Genomic DNA, 24,744 nt, shown 5'->3' with positions numbered 1-24,744 from the left:
AACACCTGGCCGTTCCAATTACGTTCTGATTCATCTGGCTTTTCTCATGCATGGACACAGGATCTTCTGTGGACCCAGCATTGTCTGTGTTCTGTAAGATGGGCTCCACTCTGGGGGAGCAGGAAACATCACACCTGAGCCTCATTTTCCACTGTTGTTACTTTTCCAAATTCTCAATTTCTTCAAAATATTTTCTAAGAATATTTTCCCCTCTCCTTCCTGACTCTTGTCAAAGGCTTTGTCAACCTAATAGAAAATGGTCATGTGTTTATTTTTAAAAATAAACATTTTTTTGGTGAACATGCTGTTTTATAAAAGCAGTTTGAATGACTACACATATGTATGTCTGTATCAACTCTGTGGGAGACATCACATGCAAGACTGGGGGCTGAATATCCCCGCGTGACCCCATCACTCTGATCACACCTGGTACCCCAGCGGCATGCAGCATGCACACCAAAGTAGGCACCTGACACTGTAGTGCTATCAGTTCAGCCTACAGGATGCTAAGAATACTAGATCCAGACAAAGATGAATGGGTAACTTCTATCAGGTACCTGGACAGAGGCCAGTTTCCAAGAGGACTCTGACAACTTGTCATTTGCTATTTATTATTTATACATTTTTTGTTTATTTGGAAAGCAGAAAGACAGAGACAGATGAACAGAGAAATCACCTGATCCACTGGTTTAGCTCTCAAATGCCTGTAACAGCCAGACCTGGACCAGGCTGGTAACAGGAGTCCAGAACTTAATTTACCTCCATGGAGGTAGCAGGGACACAAGTAGTTGAGTCCTCATTGCCACCTGACAGGGTGCACATTAGCGGGAAGCCAGGATCAGAAGCTGACCCAGGCCAGGACCCTGGCACATCAATATGGTATGCAGGTTGCCTAAGTGAAAACTTAAAGGCCATATATAGTTTAAATCTGGGTCTGCATGTTGAGTGAAAATCTGGGAGGGTACAGGTTTTCACTCAGGTCCCCAGCTGGAGAGGTTAACTCTGGCACAGCATAGAATGCCTCCCTCATTGGAAGGAAGGTGGTTTACAACACTGCCCATCTGCCTGGGGTCCAGCAGTCAGCTTCTGTGAACAGCTGCATCTTATGGTGCTTAGAAACCACCATACTGACACTCAGACACAAGCAGGAGACAGAAAAGCAGAGAAACACAGGGAACCTTATATGCAGACACGAGGGGCGCTGAGGCTGCCTTTGGACCACCAGAGAGGGACAACTAATCTGTGCTGGTGATAGACCTGGAACCAGGGGTCCTTACCCCAGCCCTGGTCACCTCCCCACACAGGATGTCACCTCCCTGTCCTCACAGGATGTCACCTCCCTGTCCTCACAGGACTACAGCTCCTCTTCAGAGCTACATGGTGCTTCTCACTCTCAGCTCTTCTACATCCATTATCATATTTTATCCTTATCAAAGAGACAGGTACTAATATGCACCCTATTTAAGAATGAGGGGGGTAAAGTCCAGGAATAGAAAGGAATGTCCAGCCCATATGATGATGATGATATTTAGAACTGCATAAGCATTTTTAAGAGGGGTCGTGTCTGGAAGAGGGACTGACTCAGCCATTACTTACTCAAGGGACAGTCAGGGAATCACTAAATCAATTCTCAGAGGTGATACAAGGCCAGAGCAACTTGGATCCCTCTACCCTTGACAAGTGAGTGGTCCGGACAACACATTCATGACTCTGCACATCTATTGTTTCCAACAGTAAGGGGAGATCAGAGATCATTTGTCACCTCTTGCTCAAAAGCAAAACCAGTTACTCCCTAAATAGAATGCATTAGGAAAACCTCCGGAAATAAAGTTCTTTCAACATACAAAAAGAAGTCTTCTATCAAGTAAACAGCCTGTAAGTGGAACTGTTGCCTTGCAAACAAATGAACTTCTTGCCAGTGGAAGCATTCAAGAAGAGACTGGAAGATCAGCAATCAGAGATAATGCAGGTTGGGTAACTGGACAAAGAGGAAATCCCACAGAATTCTGTGATGTGTTGGACGATGAGCTCCAGTGGTCTGTACCCCTGTATGTTCTTTAAATATGACCTCTGCTGCCTCGGCGCCTGTTCTGTTGGGCTGGAAAGCTCTTCCCTTCCCGCCCTCTGTGCAATCTCAGTTACACCTCACTTTCTCAGGAAAGCATTTGCTCACCAGCCTTTTTTCCCCCATCCATTGACTGATTTGCCTGTTGCACTTTACTGGCACAAGGGGGTCAAGCCATGAGTGTAAGTGTGACATGTGACCACAGGTTTAGCCTCTCTTCAAAAGTTTGTTTAGCAGCGCCCAGACCTAAGTTCACCAACAGGGTTGGTCCCACAGCCAACCATGCAGCAGAGCAGTAAGGCACCCAAACAACCATTCTGCCACTGAGCTCCAAGCTTGCCGTCATGTGCAAACTGCTCCACATGTGCCAGAGAGCTTCTTATTGAGGATTCCACGGTGAAATCTAAGTCACAATGCTCACCCTTTAAGAGCCTAGCCTGGGGCAGATGCCCAATCATCCATATATAAATGGGGGAAACATGTAGCCTATCCTGCTGAGAAAGGAATCCTTGCTCAAACTGGAGGCCAAAGTTTCTTGGAGGAGTGGGAACTCACCCACCCTGATTTCTTAGGAGTGTTCTTGCTGCCTCACATCTTGCTGGGTAAATGTGAGTTCCTGTGGCAAAGCTCACATTGTCAAGTTTTGACTATACCTCAATTTACCTTCCAGAACTTCTGCAGAAGTACAAGATACCTTCCTGACATACACAGTGTACGATGATGGCATCACCATTAAGCTCATCCAAGAAGCCTGCAAGATTCTGGGTAAGAGGACAGGGCTTGTGCTGGGGCCTTGGGGCTGCTGTCAGGCAATGGCGGCAGGTTTCCTCATCTGTAGCAACATTCGACACATTTGTAGCCAACTCTGACTCAGCAAATGTTGAACTAGTGTTCCTAGGAGACACCCAGGTGCAGATGCCTGGGAGACTTTGATGGTAATATTTTGATTAATCACATAATATATGACCTCATGCTCTGCGTGCTTCTATTTAAAGATACTATATTTAATAAATGTAGTTGACTCACTAATGTTAAACATAGTCTGTAGCCTGCTAGCTCATGTCTGAGAAAGCTGAATAAGACTCGTCTAACTGTTGTGTTTAACTGTTAGGCTAAACAGACCTGTTTCACGGTTGTCTCCATCTCTTCACTTCAGCACTGCTAGGGATTGTATGGTGTCCCTCCCCAAATCAGTATCTTGATGCCCTAAATCCTGATATGATGATATTTGGAGCTGGGTTTTTTAGGGAGACAATTAGGTTGAGATGAATCTGTGAATGTGGGTTCCTCATGATGGGATTAGTGCCCTTGTAAAGAGTGGGCTCCCTCTCTCTCCTTGTCATATGAGGACACAGGGAGAAGTTGGCCACCGGCAAACCAGGGAGAAAATCTTCACCATAAGCCAACTATGTTCTCACCTTGATCTTGAACTTAATTTTGGATGGTGAGAAATAAACATCTGTTGTTCATGCCACCCAGCCTGTGGCATTTTGCTGTGGAAGCCCTTGTAGATGGATACAAGGACTCTACTGCATGACTTGTATTATCCGAACTGTTGGTATAACCTGTGTGGTCATAGATGCTGGAAGTAGGGCAGGATCTTTCACAGGGAAATGCTGTCCAATTTCCACCTACTGCAGACACATTTCCAACCCAATCAGTATAAGGGGAGGCAGCAACAAGAGCCCCATCGCCCTCTCACCAAAGCCAAGGCACATCACTGTAACTTCCCTCTGAATGTCCAGCCCTGAAATTCAGAGTTCTTTCTCCTCCTTAGTGTTGCACTCCTCCACATCTGGAGACTCTCATCCGAAAAGGGTAGGTAAGAGTGGAGAGAGCATTTTTTCAGATAAAACTAGAGAATGCAAAACTAAATGAACACATGCATCAGATTCTGGAGCAGGTGGCTTGCTTACCCATGTGTTCATTCAGTTTAGCATTCCTTGGTGTTATTTGAAAAAAAAAAATGCCTTGCTTGCCTGGATGGCAGTTACAGTGTGTAGACACAAGCCAGCTTCAAAGGGTTCATGGAAAATGCACATTATCTTTCCATTCCATTTCTCCTCAAACTTTCTGAAGTCCCCGGTGCAGCTCCCACGAGCCAGAGAGAACCAGGCCCAGCCAAAGGGAAGGCTGCACAGGAAGGACCTTTGACTGTCTAAGAAAACATGCGAGCCAGTTCAACTAATCGCTGTCTTGACGGAGACCAAAACATGCTTAGCCACTACTAGAAGGCGCTCTGATTTCCGAGAGGGGCCAATTTTCTACCTTGAAGCAAACCCTGGGACTTTTCCAGAGGACTCTGCCACCACATAGCTGTGTGTTTTCTCATTAGCATAATTCAGGAAGGGAGCAGATGGCAGGTTGAGCATTGCATAAGGAATTGTTCTGCCTCTGAATAAGTGCCTACTTAGTGTGTAAGTGGGTTATTAGTGATCCGAAGTGACAAATTTCAAACAACCCCCAACAGCCATTTGGCACAGCTGTGTCTGTCTAGACTTCACTAGCTAAGAGACCCATGGTAAAATGTGTTTCAACAGTTAGCTATCATCAAATGCCAACAATCTTTCTCGGCACCTCCTTTATAAAAAAGAAGAGTAACGGTCTCACATTGACAAAGCCTGCAATCAGGCATGAGGACAATCGCTCTTTACCAAGCCCTCCAAGGGTGGGGAAAGGAGCCCCAAAGCAGCTGGATGTGAAGGAGACCCCTAGCTCTATTGGTCCGTACTACATAACCTGGGGCAAATTCCCCACAGAGGAGACAGCAGGCCCATCTGTGACGTCAGTTTTGGGGGGTTACTTAAGAGATAAAATCAAATAGTATGAATCAAGTTCTTTACAGCACAGTGCTCCACGAAGTCCCACACCCCAGCCCTTCCACTGCTCCGACTCCTGGTTGGTCTAACTACTTTCTTCCTAGGTTTGGTGAGAAGCCACGACATCTTCTCATCGACCAGGTGTAAGTGGCCCACCAGAGCTACCTGAAGGAACATAGGGCTACATCTGAAACCCAACCCTTCCAATTCAGAATCGGCTTCCTCCTAGGAAACCACAGCATCCACACATGGGTGACAACACAGTGCTAGTATCTAACCAACAGACTCTGTTGGAAATTTTCCAGTAGACCCAGTAATGTCCTTTAGAAACAAAAGCACTAGGTCATGTTAGCAGTCACCTCCTTACTCTTTTTGAGCCTGAAATAATCTCTGAATCTCTGTATTCTAAAACATTGTTGTTTTTAGAAAGGTCTGGTAGGCTATTTTTAAAATTTGTATTGGAAAGGCAGGGTGCAGGGTCCCAAGGGTTTGGGACATCCTCCACTACTTTTCCAAGCCATAAGCAGGGAGATAGAGGGGAAGTAGAGAAGCTGGGACACAAACTGGCACCCATGTGGGATCCCAGTGCTTGCAAGGTGAGGAATTATCCTAGTGGCTAAAGTCCTCACCTTGCATGCACTGGTTCCTATATAGGTGCCAGTTCCATGTCCTGACTGCTTCACTTCCCATCCAGCTCCCTGCTTGTGGCCTGGAAAAGCAGTGGAGGACGGCCCTAAGCCTTGGGACACTGTACCAACATAGGAAACCGGGGGAAAGCTCCTGGCTCCTGTCTTTGGATTGGCTCAGCTCTGACCATTGCAATCACTTGGAGAGTGAATCAGTGAACAAAAGATTTTTCTGTCTGTTCTGTAAATCTGACTTTCCAAGAAAAATTTTAAAATCTTTACTTTAAAAAGAATTATCAAATATTCCCTCATGACATAATTCAGGGAGTGCTTTCTGGAAAGGAAGACCACAGAAGTCATCTTTTGTGCTTCCTGGCTCATGACCTCAGGGAGTGAGTTATGTCTGTTTGTCCCATTGCTGGTGATGTTAACCCTGAGTGCTTGATTAAATTGGAACCTGTACAGAGTATCTTGTGAGAAGATATTGTTGGAATATTCAGGTAGCTTTTTGCTTTTTAAACTGCCTTCTTAAGTGTGTCCTTTTTTACTGGCAATTCTTGTCTGAGTTGAAGGGAAGTCCCTCCAAATTCAACTCTGTGAATTCTTGACATGTCCTCATAATCCTTTCATTATTTTTTAAAAACTTTCTGGCATGAAAAGATGGCCTATGCTCATCTTAATTTATGCTGTTCTAAAATCTACCACATCTCCCAGGCTTGGGCCCCACCCATTAAGGGACAATGGAATGAGGAAATCATGACCTGGATACTAAAATGAACTCATTGCTACTGTAGTGTCACTGCCTGTTGACAGAGCTGAAAAAAGAGATCAGACTCATACAATATGTCATTCATTTATCATCCATCTATCCATCTATCATGTCTAAAATCATGGCAGATTTCTTGATCTTGTGATACTAGATTTTCTAATCCAACACTACACAGTTTGTTCTTTTCTTTTTCCATGACTGACTTCATTCTCTATCAGCAGAAGCTTGGCTCCCACTATCCACAATATATCTACTTTTATGCCGAGTTTTCAAATGTTCAGGAAGTCATCTCTGAATTGCTAACCCACACTCATTTGGAAGGCTGTTTAACTACAGTTGAATATTTGCTTATTTTCATCTGTCCTGAATATAATACAATTTATATACTGAGATCAAATGTTACTAGATTAATATTTTTCTGGATAATTATGTTATTCCAATTGTTCTGTTGGAATATTGTGTTAATGTGCATGTTTGTATTTCAGCTTAGGGGTTTTCCCTATCTTTATTGCTATTTTTATTTCTTAAAATCATATCACACATTAACACGATGCCCCACATTTTTAGAGAAGTGTCATTTCCCTCCCTCTCCACGATTTTTCTAACCATTTCACCCTATTTTCACCCATGTTCTCTAAGTACCAACCACGATAGTCCTTAGTGTATCCGGTGTTTTATTTTGAACAAATAAACAAGTATAGGTTTTCAATTTTTCCTGTACAGAAAATAAAATGTTAAGTCTATCATAGATTCTCCTTTGCACCATTCAAAAACATTTTAAGGCATCTAAGATGCATGTTTAGCTCTTACCCATATTTTCTTACCATTCTCTATATATTTCCAATCCCCTGTGACTTAAAAGGGCTCTCAGAATTCTAAATTTGCCAAGAATAAGACAGATGTTGACTTTAAATATACACCTTTGTGTTCTGCTAGAGAAGCATTTCACCCATGAACCCCAGGAGTAGCCCCCAACCCAGCACCGACAGAAAACACCACACCTGAACCCAGCAGCAAGAAACAGTTCGTCCTTCAGCCAGATGTCCTTTCGTGTTAACAAGGCTCTCAAAACTGCATAACCAGGGTCTGGAACCAGGAACTTCATGGATTGTTTTTCCCCCTTAAGTTTACAGATGTAAAAGAAAAGTGAAACAGGCCGTCTTTCTACACAAGGCTGCCCCTGTCACTTGAAAATAACTTTACCTGGCTTGCAGACAGTGCAGTCCTCCTGGGAGAGGTCCCTGGGAGAAGGCAGGCCTCTGAGGCCTGTGCTTTTCCTGGCAGGTAACAGGATGCACCTGCTCAGAGCCCCAGCCTGCAGACTGTGCAGCCCAGCTGTTTTTTCTCAGCTTGAATACACTACGTTTACAGGGGAGAGGTGGGGAGGAAAAAGAGAGACAGCGAGGAGAAATTCCACACCTGCCCATTTGCTATTCAAGAATTCTTTCTCCCAGGGACTCATAAAAATTATAAGGACCTGATTAGAATTTATTTCAGTTCCTTTTAGGAGTACGAAGATAGCTCTGGAGTACAAGTAAAGACAGACCTGAAATCTCCTGTTGGGATATTGATGCTCAAATCAAGTACACAATGAAGGGCATCAACACAGGTTACTACCATGCCACAAGCTTTGTCCAGACCCAGAAGACCTGCCTAGTAAATTCTGGTGAAATATGCATAATTCGTTCCTGACAAGTCCAGATCAACTCTATGGGGACTATGTTCTGTTCAGGTTACAGAACAGTTACCTACTAAACAGTCCTTACTGCAGGAAACCTGATGTTCAGACCACCCTAGGAAGCAAGCAGAGGCAGGAAAGGGCCCATCTGCTTCACATCCCCTCCACTTCTATGGCACTTAGTCCGGGAGGACTCAGGAGACCTGGAATGTCCTGGCTATGATTCCAGATCCATGCATACTTTCAATGGTGCATCCAATGATCCTAGTGATTGTAAATTCTGCAATTTACTCACAAACCTGGGTGTTCTAGACCTTTCCCCAACCCCCCAAGACTTCATATAACCACACTACCTTGCTTTCTCTAGCTGCTCTTCTACAGACTATGCGATATGAAACAAAATGGGACTAATGTAGACTTGGAGCTTCTTCAACCAATTTGGCCTCCTCCATGCCACATGACTGTGGGGTCAATTCACAAAGATGACTGAGCTTCAGCGTACTCTTCTGTGAAAGTAGAGACATGACCAGAAGGGTGCCCACCATGCCCGCTTTTGGCACGCATAGGATAACATAACTTTGATTTACATGTGTTACAGGAACTACAAAGAATTTGTGTAAAACCCTCTTCTACCTCTCTCAAAAAGCAAACACTCCCTCCTGCCAATTCCAACAGCAACAGATGGGGAAAGGGGGAGAAAGTGGGCAGACATCCCATCCAATGCCATAAATCTATCCCAAGGAATTCAACAAGTACCCACTTTGTGTCCTCCACAGAAAATATGTGGGTTAATGTTGCTTCCTATTAGGATTGCCATACAGCCAGGAAGCAAAAAAATGCAACATGTAGAAAGAGAGAATTCAGTGTGGCCTGGGACAGTTAACGGAATGCACAGGGATTATAGCATCAATGGTCTTGAAGGGAGCCCAGGATGCTGCAAGGCCAAAAGAAAGAGGGACTCACTGTAGTCACCTGCTGTCATCTTTTGGATACATTGAGATGAGCATAGCTTGGCTACTGCATCTTAGCTATTTCTTAGAGGTAGCCTTTCATTCCACTTTAGGCTGCTGTAGTTAAAGATGCTGGACAGAGTTGAAGATGAAGGGAGTGTAATCTTTTCTGAACTGTTGGGAAATACTTGCTGTGGAGATCCCAGAGACGAGCAGGGTGGGTTTGAGGAGGACTCTTGTTGGACAAACACCTATCAGGTAGATGTCCTGGCTACCCTGGGCTCCTCACAACAGTCCTGGAGCACTGGATGATGTCCTTGGCGTTTCAGGAAAATAGAGGATTGCAGAGTAGTTGAACAAGCAGCACATAGCCAAGATCTGAATCTTTTGTCAGTAAATGAGGAACTTTCACCTGCTGGGGGATTTTATTTGGGGCGTTTGCTTTGGATTCCATAGGTGTCTCCATGGAAACTATTCTGAAACTCTTCGGAGAATACTTCTTTAAATTCTGTAAGATGTCTGGCTATGACAGGATGCTGAGGACACTGGGAGGAGATCTCACTGAGTTCATTGAAAACCTGGATGCCCTCCACAGTTACCTTGCGTTGTCTTACCAGGTAAGGTCACCTGAGCCTGACTTTGGTGGCACCCAGAGGACGTTAACAAGGTAGCAGATCCAGGTGATCTTCCTGCCTTCCCCCAATACACAGGGGTGCAGTTGCAAGGGAACTGTCTGCCATCTATTGGGGCTGCAGGATCTCTAGTCCCAGGAGTTCTCTTGGGAGAAAGATTGGAAAATAAATGTCTGTTGATCACTTCTGGAAATCAAACAGAAAAAAAAAGTCAACCAAGTTGCAGAAACCCAGCTTTGTAATGGGAATGGCCTGCTCAGTTAGGGTGCTGGTGTGGGAATTTTGCTTTTTCTGTTGTTTGTTTTTTAATCTTGGAGACTAGTAACAATAGGAACAAAGGCTGGAAAATAGTCATGTTTCAGTGGATTTGCAAAATCTCTCCCAAGATTTCTTGGCCTGAATGGAGCCAGACTTATGTTATTCACCTATCAGAAGGAAAGACTTGACAAGGGCCAACAGGCAGCATCAGAAATTGTTCAATTGTGATGAACCCACCGGGCAGCTGCCTGAGGCCTCCAGGAACTCATCTCCCTGTGGGGATATGTCCTTCTGGAATCTATTCCTTGGTTTCTTATTTTTGAAGATCACTGGAAATGTAAACAGCTAGACTCCAGTTTCTCTTTTAGGAAGAAAATTTGTTGAACAGGTGAATCATACTTTACCTACATCCTAACAATAGTTAATTATTTTACAACCAGGAGATCGTCTTTGTTTGGAAATCTTTACAGTTTATGCAGGTCTTTCTTGCCCATGGTCATGTTTACCACTTATAAGCACGCTTGCAGGGTCCAAAATGAGATTGTGGATGTTAGCGTGCCTCATAGGTTATCATGCACCCTTACATTTGCAAGCTGGTCCAAGCAGTCTTTACTGAACTTTTCAGATAAGGAACCAAAGGGTTGGAAACCATAACTGACTTCAAGTACAATGAGTGGTGATGTCTGTTCTGTGGTTACCATGGGAACTTCTAGGTGAGGACATATCCCTGGCCATGGAGTCAAGTGGGCCTGAGTGCTGTCAGGCAGCTCTGCAGCTTAAGAACTGTGTGATCCTGCATGTGTTATTTGTCCCCCGCCCCCCAAATGAGATTGAAGATGCTCATGGTCACCTGTCCAGACGCCAAGCATGGCAGAGACACACTGAGGCCTCCTGAACCCTGGAGTAGGACTGGATCCACATTCTACCACTAAGGCAACCCTCATAGCCCTGACCTTGAACTGCTTTTCCTTCAAGAGGAGCTAGTCCTGGCCACCTGGAGTTGTTCAGGAGATTGCGCTTAGTAAAAGATTCCCAACCCCTAGAAACTGAAAGCAGCTAGTTTTTATGTGATTCTGTGTGATGTAATGGACAAGAGCTATTGTTTCTCAGAACTTTAAAAGCACATTTGAGTAACATTGTTACTCAATGCTCAATACTCAGAACATTTGGTGTTCACTGGAGGGGAATGTGCTGTGTCTTTTAATTAGGAGATGAATGCACCATCATTTCGTGTGGAAAAAGGAGCAGATGGGAAAATGCTTCTCCATTACTACTCAGATAGAAGTGGTCTGTGCCACATCGTACCAGGTATGACCCAGCTTCACCTGTTCCAGGCCTATGAGACTTCTGGAGTGAGAAAGACATCCCTCTAAATTCTCCAGGGAGGCTATGACTTGGTGCTAGACAGGGAATTAAGGTCACTTCCTTACCATGCTGACTGCTGGTCATCTCAATTAATGTTTCAAGCATCTTTGATTGCTTAAAATAAGTTTCCTGAGCCAAATGTCCAGCACAATGGTAAGAACTTAGGTGGGATACTCATATCTCATATAAGAGAACCTGGATGTTAACTTCTGATTTTGCACCCTGCTCTGACTTAGCTTCCTACTAACGTGCAACCTTGGACCACAGGGTGAGGTGAGGTGGGGATGCAGCAGGCGATTCAAGTATTTGTGTCCCTGTTACCCATGTCAAAGACCCAGACTGAATTTTCAGCTACTGGTTCTATCCCTGGCTATGGAAGGCATTTGGACAGTGAACCAGCAGATAAGAGATATCAGTCTCTTAGCCTAGCACATAAATGTGAATGAATGAATGAGTGAAACGTTAAGTCTCCTAAATGCTAAAAGGAGAAATAAGTTTTAATTTCTCAAACAGTAATTTATATAGCCTTATACATAGTTGTGATGATTATACATATATTTTATTCTATTTTAATATTTTTATATATTTATTTATTTCTGGTACAGTTCCATAGACTCTGGAATTTCTCTGCCCACTCCACAACCCCCCTCCCTGCACTGATTTCCTCTATATCATTACAATAGTATAGTCCTTCATAAACAGTCATAAGTCCATCATTCAGCTATTTAAGTGTATCCTGATATTGTGGGTATGGACAATGGCAGAGAGTCCAGCATCCTATTGTCAAAGATATATTTAACAGTTTCATTGGGAGTCTGTCTTTGATTTGGAACTAGAGATGCATACTGCATTGTATCTTCACATCTCAATAGGATGGTCTCTGTTATATAATTGCTCTAGATAAATATGTGTACATCCATGTTTACCTATATATATCTATTGATCTTACATGTTGCATGAAGGTTGCCTTATGGTTTGCTCTTCAAATGGCTACAGAGCTGGGACTGTAGCATAGAAATCCATCTGGGTTTCCCACATAGGTGACAGGGACTCAAACACTTGAGACATGTACTGCTTTGTCAGATGTATTAATAGGTAACTAGATTTGAAGTAGAATAGCTGGGACTTGAACTGGGGCTATATATGTGATGCTGGTGTCACAGTCTGTGGCTTAACTTGATGTGCCACAAGCGCCAGCCCCATGTTTGTGTAGTCTTTATAATTATATTCTTAGGGAGCTGGCATGTTGGCTTAACTGGTTAATCCTCTACCTCCAAAAGCAAGCATCCCATATGGGCACTGGTTTTTGTCTTGGCTGCTTCACTTTCCATTCTGCTCTCTGCTGTGGCCTGGAAAAGCAGTGGAAGTTGGCCCAAAGCCTTGGGACCCTGCACCACATGGAGACTCAGAAAAAGTTCCTGGCTTCTGGCTTCGAATCAGCTCAGTTAAGACCGTTATGGTCATTTGGGGAGTGAACTGAAAGATGGAAGATCTTTCTCTCTGTCTCTCCTTTTCTCTGTCAACATACCTTTCCATGAAAATAAATAAAATTTATTAATCTTTTAAAGATTATCTAAATTACATTTTATCATAAATAAGCTTCTCTTATTGATGCTAATCGTTTGCTAAACAGTGTAATTATGAACATCTTCATGCTTGCTTTTTCCATATTATATATTAAAACGCTAAGATATTTCCCAGGGGAATGATTTTTAAAAATTCAACCTTAATATTTTTATAATTGAATGCTATTTAAGTGATCTTCAGCATTGATTTCATAAGTTAAATACCTACCTGAAGTAACACATGAGTGGATGCTAAGTTAGAAATTAGAGAGTCAAGGATATGTGTGGCCCCAGACTTGCATTACTTAAATCTATGCAGATTTTAATTTCACTAATCGATCATAAGCTGCCTGTTTTGAGACATGATCTGGGCTTAGTGAACTTTGAAATACTCGTCAGAAGTTTTATAACTTGATGATGTTATGGTTTTTACAAACACAAATGCCTGCTACCATGCCTCACTGCTAGGTGCCCTTCTGTTGCAGGCATCCTGGAGGCAGTGGCCAAGGACTTCTTTGACACTGATGTGACCATGAATATTCTTGACATGAATGAAGAAGTGGAGAGGACCGGGAAGAAGGAGCATGTGGTGTTCCTGGTGGTACAGAAGGCTCACAATGGGAGGAAAAGGGCTAAGTCAGATAGGTCAGCAGCCAGTCCAGATGCCCAGAGGGACCAAGAGGTACTGGGTTTGCTGTGACTTCAAAAGCCCCATTATTCCTGAATATACTATCAGTCTTAGTGTAATCTGTGAGAACAACAGAACTGACTGGACTGTCTCATCATGGAATTAGCACAGGGGTCTCAATTGGGTGACCTTTTTGATCAGATAATCCCTTGTTGCTCTGAGCTGTCCTTTGCATTGCAAGAAGACTTAGCTGCATCCCTACCCACTAGAGGCGATGAAACCCTGTTCCCCTGTTTGCAGCAATCAAAATGCCAAGAATCTCCAACATGGAGTAGAGGGTAAAATTCTTGTCAAGCTTCAGTTAACTGGGTACACGCTGGGAGAGTTCTGGGATGTCCCTTAACCCTGACACTATTTTCCTATAAGAATGCCAATAGAAATGGTTTGAAGCTGGAATCAAGTGACCTAAAATAAGTTGACATTGCAGGTCTTTAATACCTGCTGTGTAGTGGAGTATCACTCTGAAGATCCTGTGCTTGGCTACAGTTGAAACTTAGAGGACAACTCCTGCAGTGTTAGCCAATCAGCTTCCTGTATCCATGTGGACTTTGCAAATATCCAAACAGGTCTGTGATTCCTCAAGCACAGGATATTTCTATCTTGGAGTGCTTAGAGCTTATCTTCAGCCCTAGCCACTGTGGAATATTCAACCACAGGAAGAGAGGGCATTTAGGTATTATTCTTCTGCTAGATACCATCATTTTTTTTTCTGAAAAGTTCTTGATGCCTTTGATAGAGTAATAGCATAAGGATTAATTAGATAAAAAATGATTTGGAGAGTTCTCAAGTCTTGCAAGCATGCACATTGTTCCTCATTTAAAGATGGATTCAGGAGCCGAGTTTTGCACTCTCTCTCAATTAAATAAGAAGTAATTAAAAAAATGAAATCCATCACAGCAAATGCTGCTTCCCTTTATTCAATGACATGGTCTCCTGCCTGTGTGTCTCTCCCTGCTGTCTGCAGGCCCTGGAGTCAGCTTTCCTTAGAATGAAAGAGAAGTACCTGAGTGTTTCTGTTTGCCCTATCAAGAAATCCTACTGGGATGTTGTAAGAACTATAGTTCTATCTGGAAAAGGTAAGTGGGTGAGCCATTATCTCAGGCTCAGGTCTTAGACAGGAAGGACTGCTGGGTTCTCAGAAGGGCAGCTGATATTTATACAAAGGCACAAAATCCTGCTATGACAATGGTGTCCACAGAACCTAGATGTGGCAGCCGTGGTTTTGATCTTGAGAACATCAGACTTTAACATGCTTTCCATTACACTTTGTATTTGTGCCTGGTAACATGCAGACAAAATCCCCACTGTCATTAGGGAGAACCAGCAGGAAGAGTCCCTTATGGGCACTTAGGTTGTCATGAGCGGCATGTGGCACCTGAGGCAGAATAAGGGCCCCAAACCATGGGAAGCCCGCTGGTCAGATGCTACACATCTGGGGGAGGGATTGTGGGCTCAAAGAGATTTGGGTGTTTTTTTTTTTTTTGAGTCCCTCAAGCCGTGGCAAGTGAGTCAAACAGGCAATTGACACCCTTTGTCTAGGAGATTTTCATATCAAAAAAGCCTCCAGTTTGAGTCTCTACCTCCTGCCAAAAAAGACTGTTGGTTAAATTTTCACGTGCCACCCAAAACTGTCAGTCTACAAAGCTCCATGGCAAATGTCCCTGATGCGGGGCCCAGCGCACACGCTCTGCTCTGCAGGCTCATTGTCTGCCTGTCACCCTCTCAGTGCTTACTCTGTTTTCATGGTGACACGCACTCAATTGGCCCAGAAATTCTTCAGTGCTGGGCAGGAACTTGGCAGGGGGCAGGAGGGCTTCACAACCTGGTAGCAAGTTTTCTGTTTGTTTTAATTTGGAAACTGAATTGCTGTGGCCATCTGGAGACGCCGAGAGGGCCCATGGTAAAGAGTGGGCATTGGACTTGCTTATCAAATGCTTCAGACCCTGTCTTGATCCTCTGCTCTCTGCTGGGGGTGGGGGTGGGAGGTGAGAGCTGCCTCTCGTTAGGACATTTTCTTTTCCATGTCTAGGGCATCTCAGGAATGCTTTCAAGCCCATGTATCCTGAGAGACTCTGGATTGAAGAGAAGACTTTCTGTAATGTATTTCCTTTCCACGTTGTGTTTGATGAAGCGGTAAGCTGCCCTTTCTTCTTAGGAATGGGCGTTGGGGAGAAGTCAGAGAAGGAAGTGGGTGGGGACTTGCCAGTCACTGAGAAGTTTCCAGAGATTTGGCCTGGTAGGACTACTGACTTTGTTTTCCTGTTGTGGGGTTGAGCCAGGGAATAAATGGCCAAACTTGCCATAAGGAAGCAGGAGGTGACACTGAGATGTACTACACAAAGAGACAACAGTCAACAGCAATGGGGGAGGGGGAAGAGGAGTTCCAGACGTCTTACTTACCCAAATGTCTCAAGCCTGCTCAACTTCACCGTCTACACCTTGAGAAAGGGGAGGAGCCTGTGTTGATCTCGTGCCCTCTGCTGTGGGATTATGAGCATGAACATTTAATTTTGGTGGATAGGAATGTCCTTCAGTGTCCCACATATGCCATTGAATTGATATTGAACTCATTCAAAGGACAATTAGTCAATGTTTTCAGCCACTGTGATACTTATTGACTCCAATGACACCTACCAGTCCACTGCTGGACACAGATTCCTTGAAATTTGGTCATTTGAGAGTAGTTCCTGCCCACAAGAAATGATGGTCTGACTGAGGCAAATAAGCACCTGTACCTGAAACAGTAGCGGGAATGGAAATCTGTGTTCCCTCTTTCACTCCTTGTCACAAGAGTATAGTGAGTATTACCACTATGATTATTTTAAATTCCAGATCACTTTAATAACTCCCTTGTTGAAGTGTCAGCACAGGATAACAGAAAAAATTTTGATGCTTATTCCAGACATGAGTTGTCACAACTTACCTTCAAAGACAATTTTGTTTGAAAAATGTATGCATAACTTCCATGATATTGATTCTGTTACCGGCCCTTTTTCCTCTCCTTTGCAAGAAATCGTGACCACAGTGTCATTGCTAAGGGAAAGGTGATGGTGGAGGTTGCTTTCTCTTCCCCAGTCTAACACTGTCTGTGCTCTGTGGACAGTTGAGAGTGCGGCAAGCTGGGGTGAATCTTCAGAAATACGTCCCAGGACTCCAAACTCAGAAGGTGCGGTTAGACGAGCATTTCTCCATCATTCATCCTCAAGTTGCCTTCAACATCTGCAGCATCCGCAAATTTATCAATAGTCAGTTTGTCCTGAAGACACGAAGGGAAATGATGCCTGAAACATGGAAGGATCAGCCCCCGCTCAAACTCAGAGGTAGTAACTCTTGCCTTCCCATTGCTCTCTGCCCATTCGGGACATCGATCAGAAAGGGAAGAGGCCGTTTTCCAGGTTCCCACGAAGTGGGGCAGAGATCTGTTGAAAAACAGTTGATTTTTTTCCTGACAATTGCACTTGGTTTGTAAACATGGTTTGATTTCCTCAGTCATTTCTGGGTTAAGACAAAACAAAACACAAACATACACTCAGAAACTTAATGGAAAGTGCATATTATAAAAAAAGTATGCACAAATTTCAAGATTGGTCCTGAAACAAAAATATTTTAATTCCATTTCCATGAATCTCTGAAGCACCTCTGTATGCATATATCATTTGATGGTAAAAAACATACTTTTAAAGTTCTATATAATAGGGGCCCAGCGCAGTGGCGCAGTGGTTAAGGTCCTCCCCTTGCACGCCCGGGATCCCATATGGGCCCCGGTTCTATCCCGGCAGCCCCGCTTCCCTTCCTGCTCCCTGCCTGTGGCCCGGGAAAGCAGTCGAGGACGGCCCAAAGCTTTGGGACCCTGCACCCGCGTGGGAGACCCGGAAGAGGCTCCTGGCTTCGGATTGGCATAGTATCGGCCATTGCGCTCACTTGGGGAGTGAATCATCATCGGATGGAAGATCTTCCTCTCTGTCTCTCCTCTCTGTATATCTGCCTTTCCAATAAAAAAATAATAAAAATAAATCTTTTTTAAAAAAAGCTCTATATAATAAAATATCCAGGAAGCAATATTTCACCTTTTGCAAACGCAACTTTATACTGATTAAATAATAATCTCTCCTTTTCTCCTCCTGCCAGTTCCTGGTAACTTATCTGCCATTCTGCCTTTTGTCTGCATGAGTCTGACTACTCTAGAAAACTAATACAGATACAACCATATAATAATCACCCTTAGGGTGACCCATTGTCAGCATGGCGTAGAATGCAACTGTGTAATGATAAAATCACAGTGAGACAGATTGCTGGGGAATACCAACATTTAAGGAAGGAGAAAACAACAATCACCACTGTAAAAAAGCAAGAGAGAAAATGAATTCGAGGAGATCTCACAAAGAAAGCAGTGCAGGGAAAGTTCTTTGGGGATGGAAGGTCTTAGTGGGCAAGACTGTGGAGTGCATGGGAGCCACCTCACAGCCAGAAAAGCAGCTTTGAAGAAGGTTATCAAGGAGAGAAGGTGAAACAGTGCAGACAGAAAACCCTCATGAGGTGTGGCTGAAACAGAAGGCACATGACTGTGCAACAGCTTGAAGGCACAGGATGGGAGATGTTTGCTGATGCAGCAAGACTGCATCCCCCGACGGTGATGTTGTTGCCTTTCTCTCCATGGCGAGCAGGCCAGATGATCTGGATGGAGTCCCTGCAGTGCATGGTCTACCTGTGCTCTCCGAAGCTCCGCAGCCTGCAAGAGCTGGAGGAGTGCAAGATGCACCTGTCGGACATTGCTCCCCATGACACCACCAGGGACCTCATCCTCCTGAACCAGCAGCGGTTGGCAGAGATAGAGCTGTCCAACCAGCTGGAGCGGAAGAAGGAGGAGTTGCGTGTCCTCTCCAAGCACCTAGCCATTGAGAAGAAGAAGACAGAGACCTTGCTCTACGCCATGCTGCCTGAACATGTGGCCAACCAACTGAAGGAGGGCAAAAAGGTTGCTGCAGGTAAGGGTTCCCTGGCCTACACAAGTCCTCTGGGCAGGATGTAGGATGCATTCATGACCAGGGCTGCAGGTCTGAAAGCAGGCAGATCTGGGTTGCAAGCTGGTATCGTTACTTCTCAGTGGTGCCCCCATCAGTGGCCCAGCTAATTAATTTGCATCCCTTCTGCTTTCTTCTCAATGCACTGAAAATAACTAAAATAATATAAGCATACAATACGGATCAGACAAAATTGCCTTTGATCTATACACACAAAATATGAGATTCTCTAAGAATTTAGGAGGCAGCAGGTGCAAAGACATTTGCCGTGAGGTGCTGAGTCTACCTCATTATTCAGATGACTACAGAATCTTTACATAGAACTGATGTGTTAACACTCATGTGTTAGCTAAATCATAGAGTGTATGAGGAATATTCCAGAAGAAAAAGCTATTTCTAGGCATGGGGGAGGAGCTACATTTACCATGAATTCACTTAGCTTGTCACAGAGGCATTCAATCATAGACATGCCTGGTGAACCCATTCATTATCTTGGTGCTGATCCAATTTGGAAGAGCATCCAAAGCAGCTCATGGCCTTGTGGGTTTTAAAAGTAGATAAGACACTTGAAAAATTTTGTGGAAATGGATTTAAAAGCTAAGTTTATTTTGGTGGAAAACATTTTGAAATTTATGCTGTTATTTCTTAACATGCATTTTTCCATGACCTTTCTGACAATACACAGAATCAGCTAATGGGTGAGGGCAATAAAAGGTATGGAAATGAGTGTGCGTAAAGGAACAATTATTGTACCAGGCACCGATTAGACAATTTGCAAAGGCTCGTTCATTTGGGCTTCTCAGGGCTGTGAGGTGAGGTGGGAGGCGTTATTTGTACCATGCACTTCTGCTTGTGAGCTGGAAACAAATCGCCCGCTTGTGAGCTGGAAGTGAACTGTGTTAAATGTGTAGAACTGCAAAAACCATACTTACTCAATCCCATACAGGACTTTGGAAACAGATAACAGGGGGCCAAGGGGGCTAATAACAAGCAAATGCCAGAGGAGAAAGAGACTGGGGCATGGCAGAACTCAGAGGCACTTCCCCAAAGCAGGTGCTGCTCAGGTTTAGCCTCAAGATTGAATTCTGTCTAATGAAGAAGGAAAAATCCTTCTGTTACTTGAAAGACATCCAAGGGGAGAAGGCTCAGGTGGCAGGGGGTTATGGGGGTGGGGAAATACCACGGGGCTGGGAAAGTAGTGTCTGAGGAGGTCGGGCAGCTAGATGAGACTTGGGCTGCATGGTAATAACTCTGGATAGTCATGGAAACAGGTTTGATCTTTTGGGTTGGCAGTAGGGATCCACTGAAGTCTTGTTTTTTTCCTTACAAAGAGGTGACAGGGTTGGTTTGGCTGCAGCATGGAGTGAATGCAGTAGAGGGAGACAGTGAGTGAAGGTCCAGGCCTGAAATAAGGCAACACAGAGGGGAGCCAGCAGCATTTCAGGACTGATGCAATGGAGAAGGTGGGAGGCCAGAGTTCATGAGCAAGAACTGGAGGCTGCAACAGGGTAAAATGTTGCATTAAGCGCTCTATCACTCACTTGTAAACTCTTTTCGAGCCTCTTTGCATAACAGGCCCTTCTCTCAGCACCAGGAATACAGCAGGAACCCCAACACTCTCGTGTCAGGGAGCTTCAAACCCCAATGGAGAAGTCCCACATAAGCAATCAACAGAAATATTAATGAATAATCACATACTTTCATATAAATTATTATGCCATAAAAGTCTCATAAACCAGGGGGTCAGGCGATCATGCCAAAGGGAAAGAAATTCTGCAGGCTATTATTTTAGATAGATGATGAGACATGCATTTCAGGGCCCTGAGGAAGTGTGTAGGAAGAGTAACTTAGGCACAAGAGACAGCAGGTAACAAGGCCCCGAGATAGGAGGTACTTAGCATTCTGGTGAGACCCCAAGGAGGCCAGAGGGATAGCATCAAAGCATGAGGTCAGAAAATTGTCAGGGACAGAAGAGGTGGTCTCTGGTAAGGATGTGTAGTCTTTTTCTCAGTGTGATGAAATCGAGAGGAGATTCAAGGTAGATAGGACATCTGGCTGCAAAGTGAATAATAGCATGGGTGGGGGCTAGAATGGAAGCAGAGATGCGGGTGAGGAAGGAGGGCAGGATGAGGTTGAGGTGGCTTTTGCTCTGTTCAGAAGCAGGAGAATGCCATGCTTCATGGAGGCTGTTCTTTGGTGGTCCTTGTCTCAGACTCTGCCTTGGCCAACCTGCTACAGACCAATTCTGTCACTCACAGCACTTGTCACATTGTATTAGGGGTATTTGTTTGCTTTTATGCCTTACAGTATGAGCTCCTCAGGGGTGGGTGCTCTGTGCGCTGGCTTGATGTGATCGCACATTTTTCTGGCATGATGGCTAGCTCATAACATGCACTCAGTAGATATGTTCACAAGGGTGCATAGCATGCATCTTCTGAATGACTGGAGAATGGTGCAGGCGGATTTGGTTCCCTGAGAGCACTTGAACCCGGACAGATTTATTGTTTTATGCCTTTGCCTATGACTGATACCTGATTTCTGTTTCAGGGGAATTTAAAACCTGCACAATCCTTTTCAGTGATGTGGTGACATTCACGAATATATGTGCTGCCTGTGAACCTATCCACATTGTAAATATGCTAAATGCAATGTACTCCAAATATGACAGGTTAACCAGTGTCCATGATGTGTACAAAGTAAGTGTCTGTGTGTTTCACAGTGAACTCAGGCTGAGCAGGCACTTCATTCTAGGTTCTCTTTTGCCTCTGTCTGAACTAGACTTGGATTTGGTGTAGGTGGGACTGGGGTGAAGAAGAAGAGCTAACAGAAAATTGGAAATATTTTAGAAATTCTAATTTGTAAAAAAAAAATGAGGGGGCTAGTGTTATGGCAGAGTGGATGAAACTACTGCCTGAAATGCCAGCATTCTAAGCCAGAACACTGATTTGAACCCAGCTGCCTGCTAATGCACCTGAGAAAGCAGCAGAGGAGGCCTAAGTAGGAAAGCTAGATGGAGTTAATGTGTGTATACACGTGTGTGTGTTTGTATATGCATGCATGCGTGCATTTGCACAGAGGTTGAGAGATCCTGTCCCTGATTCATTCTTGGGACTGAAGCCAGGAGCTAGGAACCCAAAACCAGGATTTCTCATATAAGGGGCTGGAATCCAGCTACTTGAGCCATCACTTGCTCCAGGGTTTGCATCAGTAGGAAGCTGGAATCCAGAGCTGGAGCCAGGACTCCAATCTAGGTACTCCCATAGGGAACAAGGGTATCTTTACCAATGTCATCTTAATCCCTAGTCATCTTAGATTATAGGAATCCTTTTACAATGCCAGGCACTGGGATACTTTTATGGCACCCTTGAAAAACAAACACTACCTTCCCAGAGAATAGTCACCCACTACCGATTCCAGCAGCAAGTCTAGTCCAGATACGGTAATATCTAATGTATAATGTCATGTGACTACTGCAGAAGCTTCATGTCCTCTCAGGTGTTTCCTCTGGCTCTTACAACTGTCTCCTGGCTCTTTTTGGGGGGTCAGTTCCTCCTTCTTGGTCCTTATATCATCAACAAAGAGTTGACAACTCTAGGGGGGTCCTTTTGCCAATATATGGAAAATGAAAACAAATGAGTGATGCATTTACCTCATGAGGAAACTCTCTGAATACTACTTCCTCCCTATCCCAAACAGGTGGAAACGATAGGAGATGCTTATATGGTGGTGGGGGGTGTACCAGTGCCCACTGGAAGCCATGCTCAGCGAGTGGCTAATTTTGCCTTGGGAATGAGAATTGCTGCAAAGGAAGTGCTGAATCCCATCACTGGAGAGCCCATCCAGGTAAGGAACAGCTGCATGCTTTGCTTAGCAACAAACATCTCTGATACAAAAGTTGAATTCTCCTGACCTGTCTTGGAAGTTCTTAGTCTGTTACAATAATTAAAGTGGGCAGCTTCTCTCAATCCCCTTCTTGCATACATCTTAAGTCATGGAGGTATGAGGAAAGTTATCAGAGTCAAAACTTCTTTCCTATTTCAGGAGAGGTCGCAGCACGCAAGGTTTCCTGGTGCCTCCCTGTGTCCTCCTCATCCATCAGTTAGAATAGGGCAGAGCACAACTCCCTGTTTACCTGGCAGGGCTCAATCTGTATTGAAATCTCTACCTAGTTCCCCAAGTGCTTCAACAGTGGTGCTTCACATTTACTGAGAAACTAAATTTTCTCACTTGCATAGTAGCACCCCCAACATGTGACCTGATGGGGCCAGAACTCAGGTCCAGGGGGTGAAGAAGCCTCCACCCACAACCCAGGCACTGTGGTACCACAAGTTCTTAGAATCACTTTCTTTCCACCGCCTGGCGTTAGTGAGACAGCTGCTTGCCTTTCCCTTGGGAAAGCTATCCTTCCAAATATAGAAGTGTGTTCTCACCCCAGGACATGGAAAGTTTTGAGATCAGAAGTGACACTCCTCTTTGCTAGTTTCCTAACCCCTCAGGTGACATTGGATGGTCTCTCTGCATTTCAGATTTCTGGATCCCTCTCTTGCTGCTGTCACTTACAAACTCAAATTCAACCCAATCGCCAACTGACAGTAAATGCCACCAGCAATTTTATTTTCCCAAACTTGACATGCTGGTAGATGATCCTCAGGATGTGGCGCACCTGTTCTGCCCACAGTGACTGAGAGCCAGGGCAAGTCCCAGCTGCAGTGTACGCTGTGGTCTTTCAAGTGGTTGATAGCTGTAGGTCATAACAAGAACAGAAGGCCCAGAATTGTTGATTTATTGCAAATGTCATTTTTACGTGTATAGAATTAAACCCCAATCTAATTTTTAAAAAGTCAGGATAGGAGATAATGAGGAAGTAGAGGTAAAAAAAATCAGATAAGTGATGAGTGTTTGAGTTAAAGAATCCCTCATGCAAGTCACCAGAGAAAAACTAACTGAAAATATATGGTTGTAGAAACAGAAGAGAGAGAATGAGAGTACATATATATATAAGATGGGCATAATAGCAGAGATGAAAGTGACACTGCACCAGTAAAAATGAAATTAAACTGAATTCCTGGAAACCCTCATGGTGGATTACTAATGCGGGGGTGGGGGGGTGGAGTAAACAAGAGAGAATGTTAGCAACGTTAAGACAAGAGCAGGGATAGTGTTAGGAATACCATTCTATAGCTACCAAAAATGGGCAATCAATGAAGTTACGTACAGATGTAGGGAAAAGGGCTGGAAACCATTTCTCTACCAGAATTGTGCTTCAATTTCTATTGTTTTTGAAGTAGTAGGTTTTAGGTTTTCTACTCTTTAATTCATACAGCCTTTAATCCACATTTACTGAAGTCCCTAACTAAGCCATTTGGAGGATTTAGAGGTTTTTATCTTATTTCAAGGAAGTAAAAATCTAATTTAAAAAAGCGAGTCTGGTTAGGATGTGGAAAGCTGCAAGAGACTGTGATTTCCATCAAGTAGTAGTGAAATAGAGAGGTATGCCATAGTTGTGACTGGAGTATTTAGTGTACTTACACTTTCATTACTCAAGAATTATGTATGGATTTAGTAGAATACCAATCAAAATCCCTATAGATTTGTTTTTTTTAAATATTGACAAGTTGATTTTAAAATTTATGTGGCAATATAAAAATCTAGACTAATGCAAACAATCTGGGAAAGTAACAAAATTGGAAGACTCACATTACCTAATTCCAAGACTTACTCTAAAACTACAGTTAAAAAAAAACAACAGAGCGGAATTGGCAGAGGTATGAACAAACAGAGCAGTGTGGAGGGTCCAGAAATAGACTAGACATTTACAATCAATTGCCTATTGAAAGGCACAAGGAAATTGAGTGGGAAAGACAATCTCTTTTTAAGAAATATCTCCACTGGGGCCACAGTGCTGCAGCAAGCTAAGCCTTGGCCTGCAGTGCCTGCATCCTGTATGGGCACTGATTCATATCCTGGCTGCTCTGCTTCTGACACAGCTTCCTGCTTACAGCCTGTACCAAACAGAAGCTCCTGGATCCTGGCTTTGGATTGGCTCAACTCCGGCTGTCACAGCCATTTGGAGAGTGAACCAATGGGCAAAAGATCTCTCTCCCTATCTCTCTCCTTATCTCTCTACAAAGTCTGCCTTTCAAATTAAAAACAAATGCAATAATTAAAAAACAGTTTCATTACAACTGAATATTGTATGGAGTGAAAAAAGTGTACCTCATTCTCCATCACTGGCCATGCAAAAATTAATTTCCTATATATTATGGATATAAATGTAAAAGCTACAATCTTAAATCTTGTTAAAAATA

The 24,744-nt window shown here is 43.9% G+C and overlaps 1 protein-coding gene across 1 annotated transcript in view; it reads left to right on the top strand.

The window, feature by feature from the left end:
• The window catches only part of LOC121163543 (guanylate cyclase soluble subunit beta-2-like), a 41,163-nt gene that overhangs the window by 10,443 nt on the left and 5,976 nt on the right, over positions 1 to 24,744 (top strand). Inside the window, exons 3-12 of the mRNA XM_040991081.1 lie at positions 2,736 to 2,830; positions 9,364 to 9,524; positions 11,006 to 11,105; positions 13,213 to 13,409; positions 14,380 to 14,491; positions 15,445 to 15,548; positions 16,519 to 16,735; positions 18,080 to 18,400; positions 20,984 to 21,132; positions 22,133 to 22,279. Coding sequence (XP_040847015.1) covers positions 2,736 to 2,830; positions 9,364 to 9,524; positions 11,006 to 11,105; positions 13,213 to 13,409; positions 14,380 to 14,491; positions 15,445 to 15,548; positions 16,519 to 16,735; positions 18,080 to 18,400; positions 20,984 to 21,132; positions 22,133 to 22,279 — 1,603 coding nt within the window. The remainder of the gene's footprint in view (positions 1 to 2,735; positions 2,831 to 9,363; positions 9,525 to 11,005; positions 11,106 to 13,212; positions 13,410 to 14,379; positions 14,492 to 15,444; positions 15,549 to 16,518; positions 16,736 to 18,079; positions 18,401 to 20,983; positions 21,133 to 22,132; positions 22,280 to 24,744) is intronic.

This window comes from Ochotona curzoniae, unplaced genomic scaffold, assembly GCF_017591425.1.
Source record: "Ochotona curzoniae isolate NIBS_2020 unplaced genomic scaffold, NIBS_Ocur_1.0 contig_64, whole genome shotgun sequence".
NCBI classification, from domain to species: domain Eukaryota; kingdom Metazoa; phylum Chordata; class Mammalia; order Lagomorpha; family Ochotonidae; genus Ochotona; species Ochotona curzoniae.
This window is presented reverse-complemented; position numbering and strand designations above follow the sequence as displayed.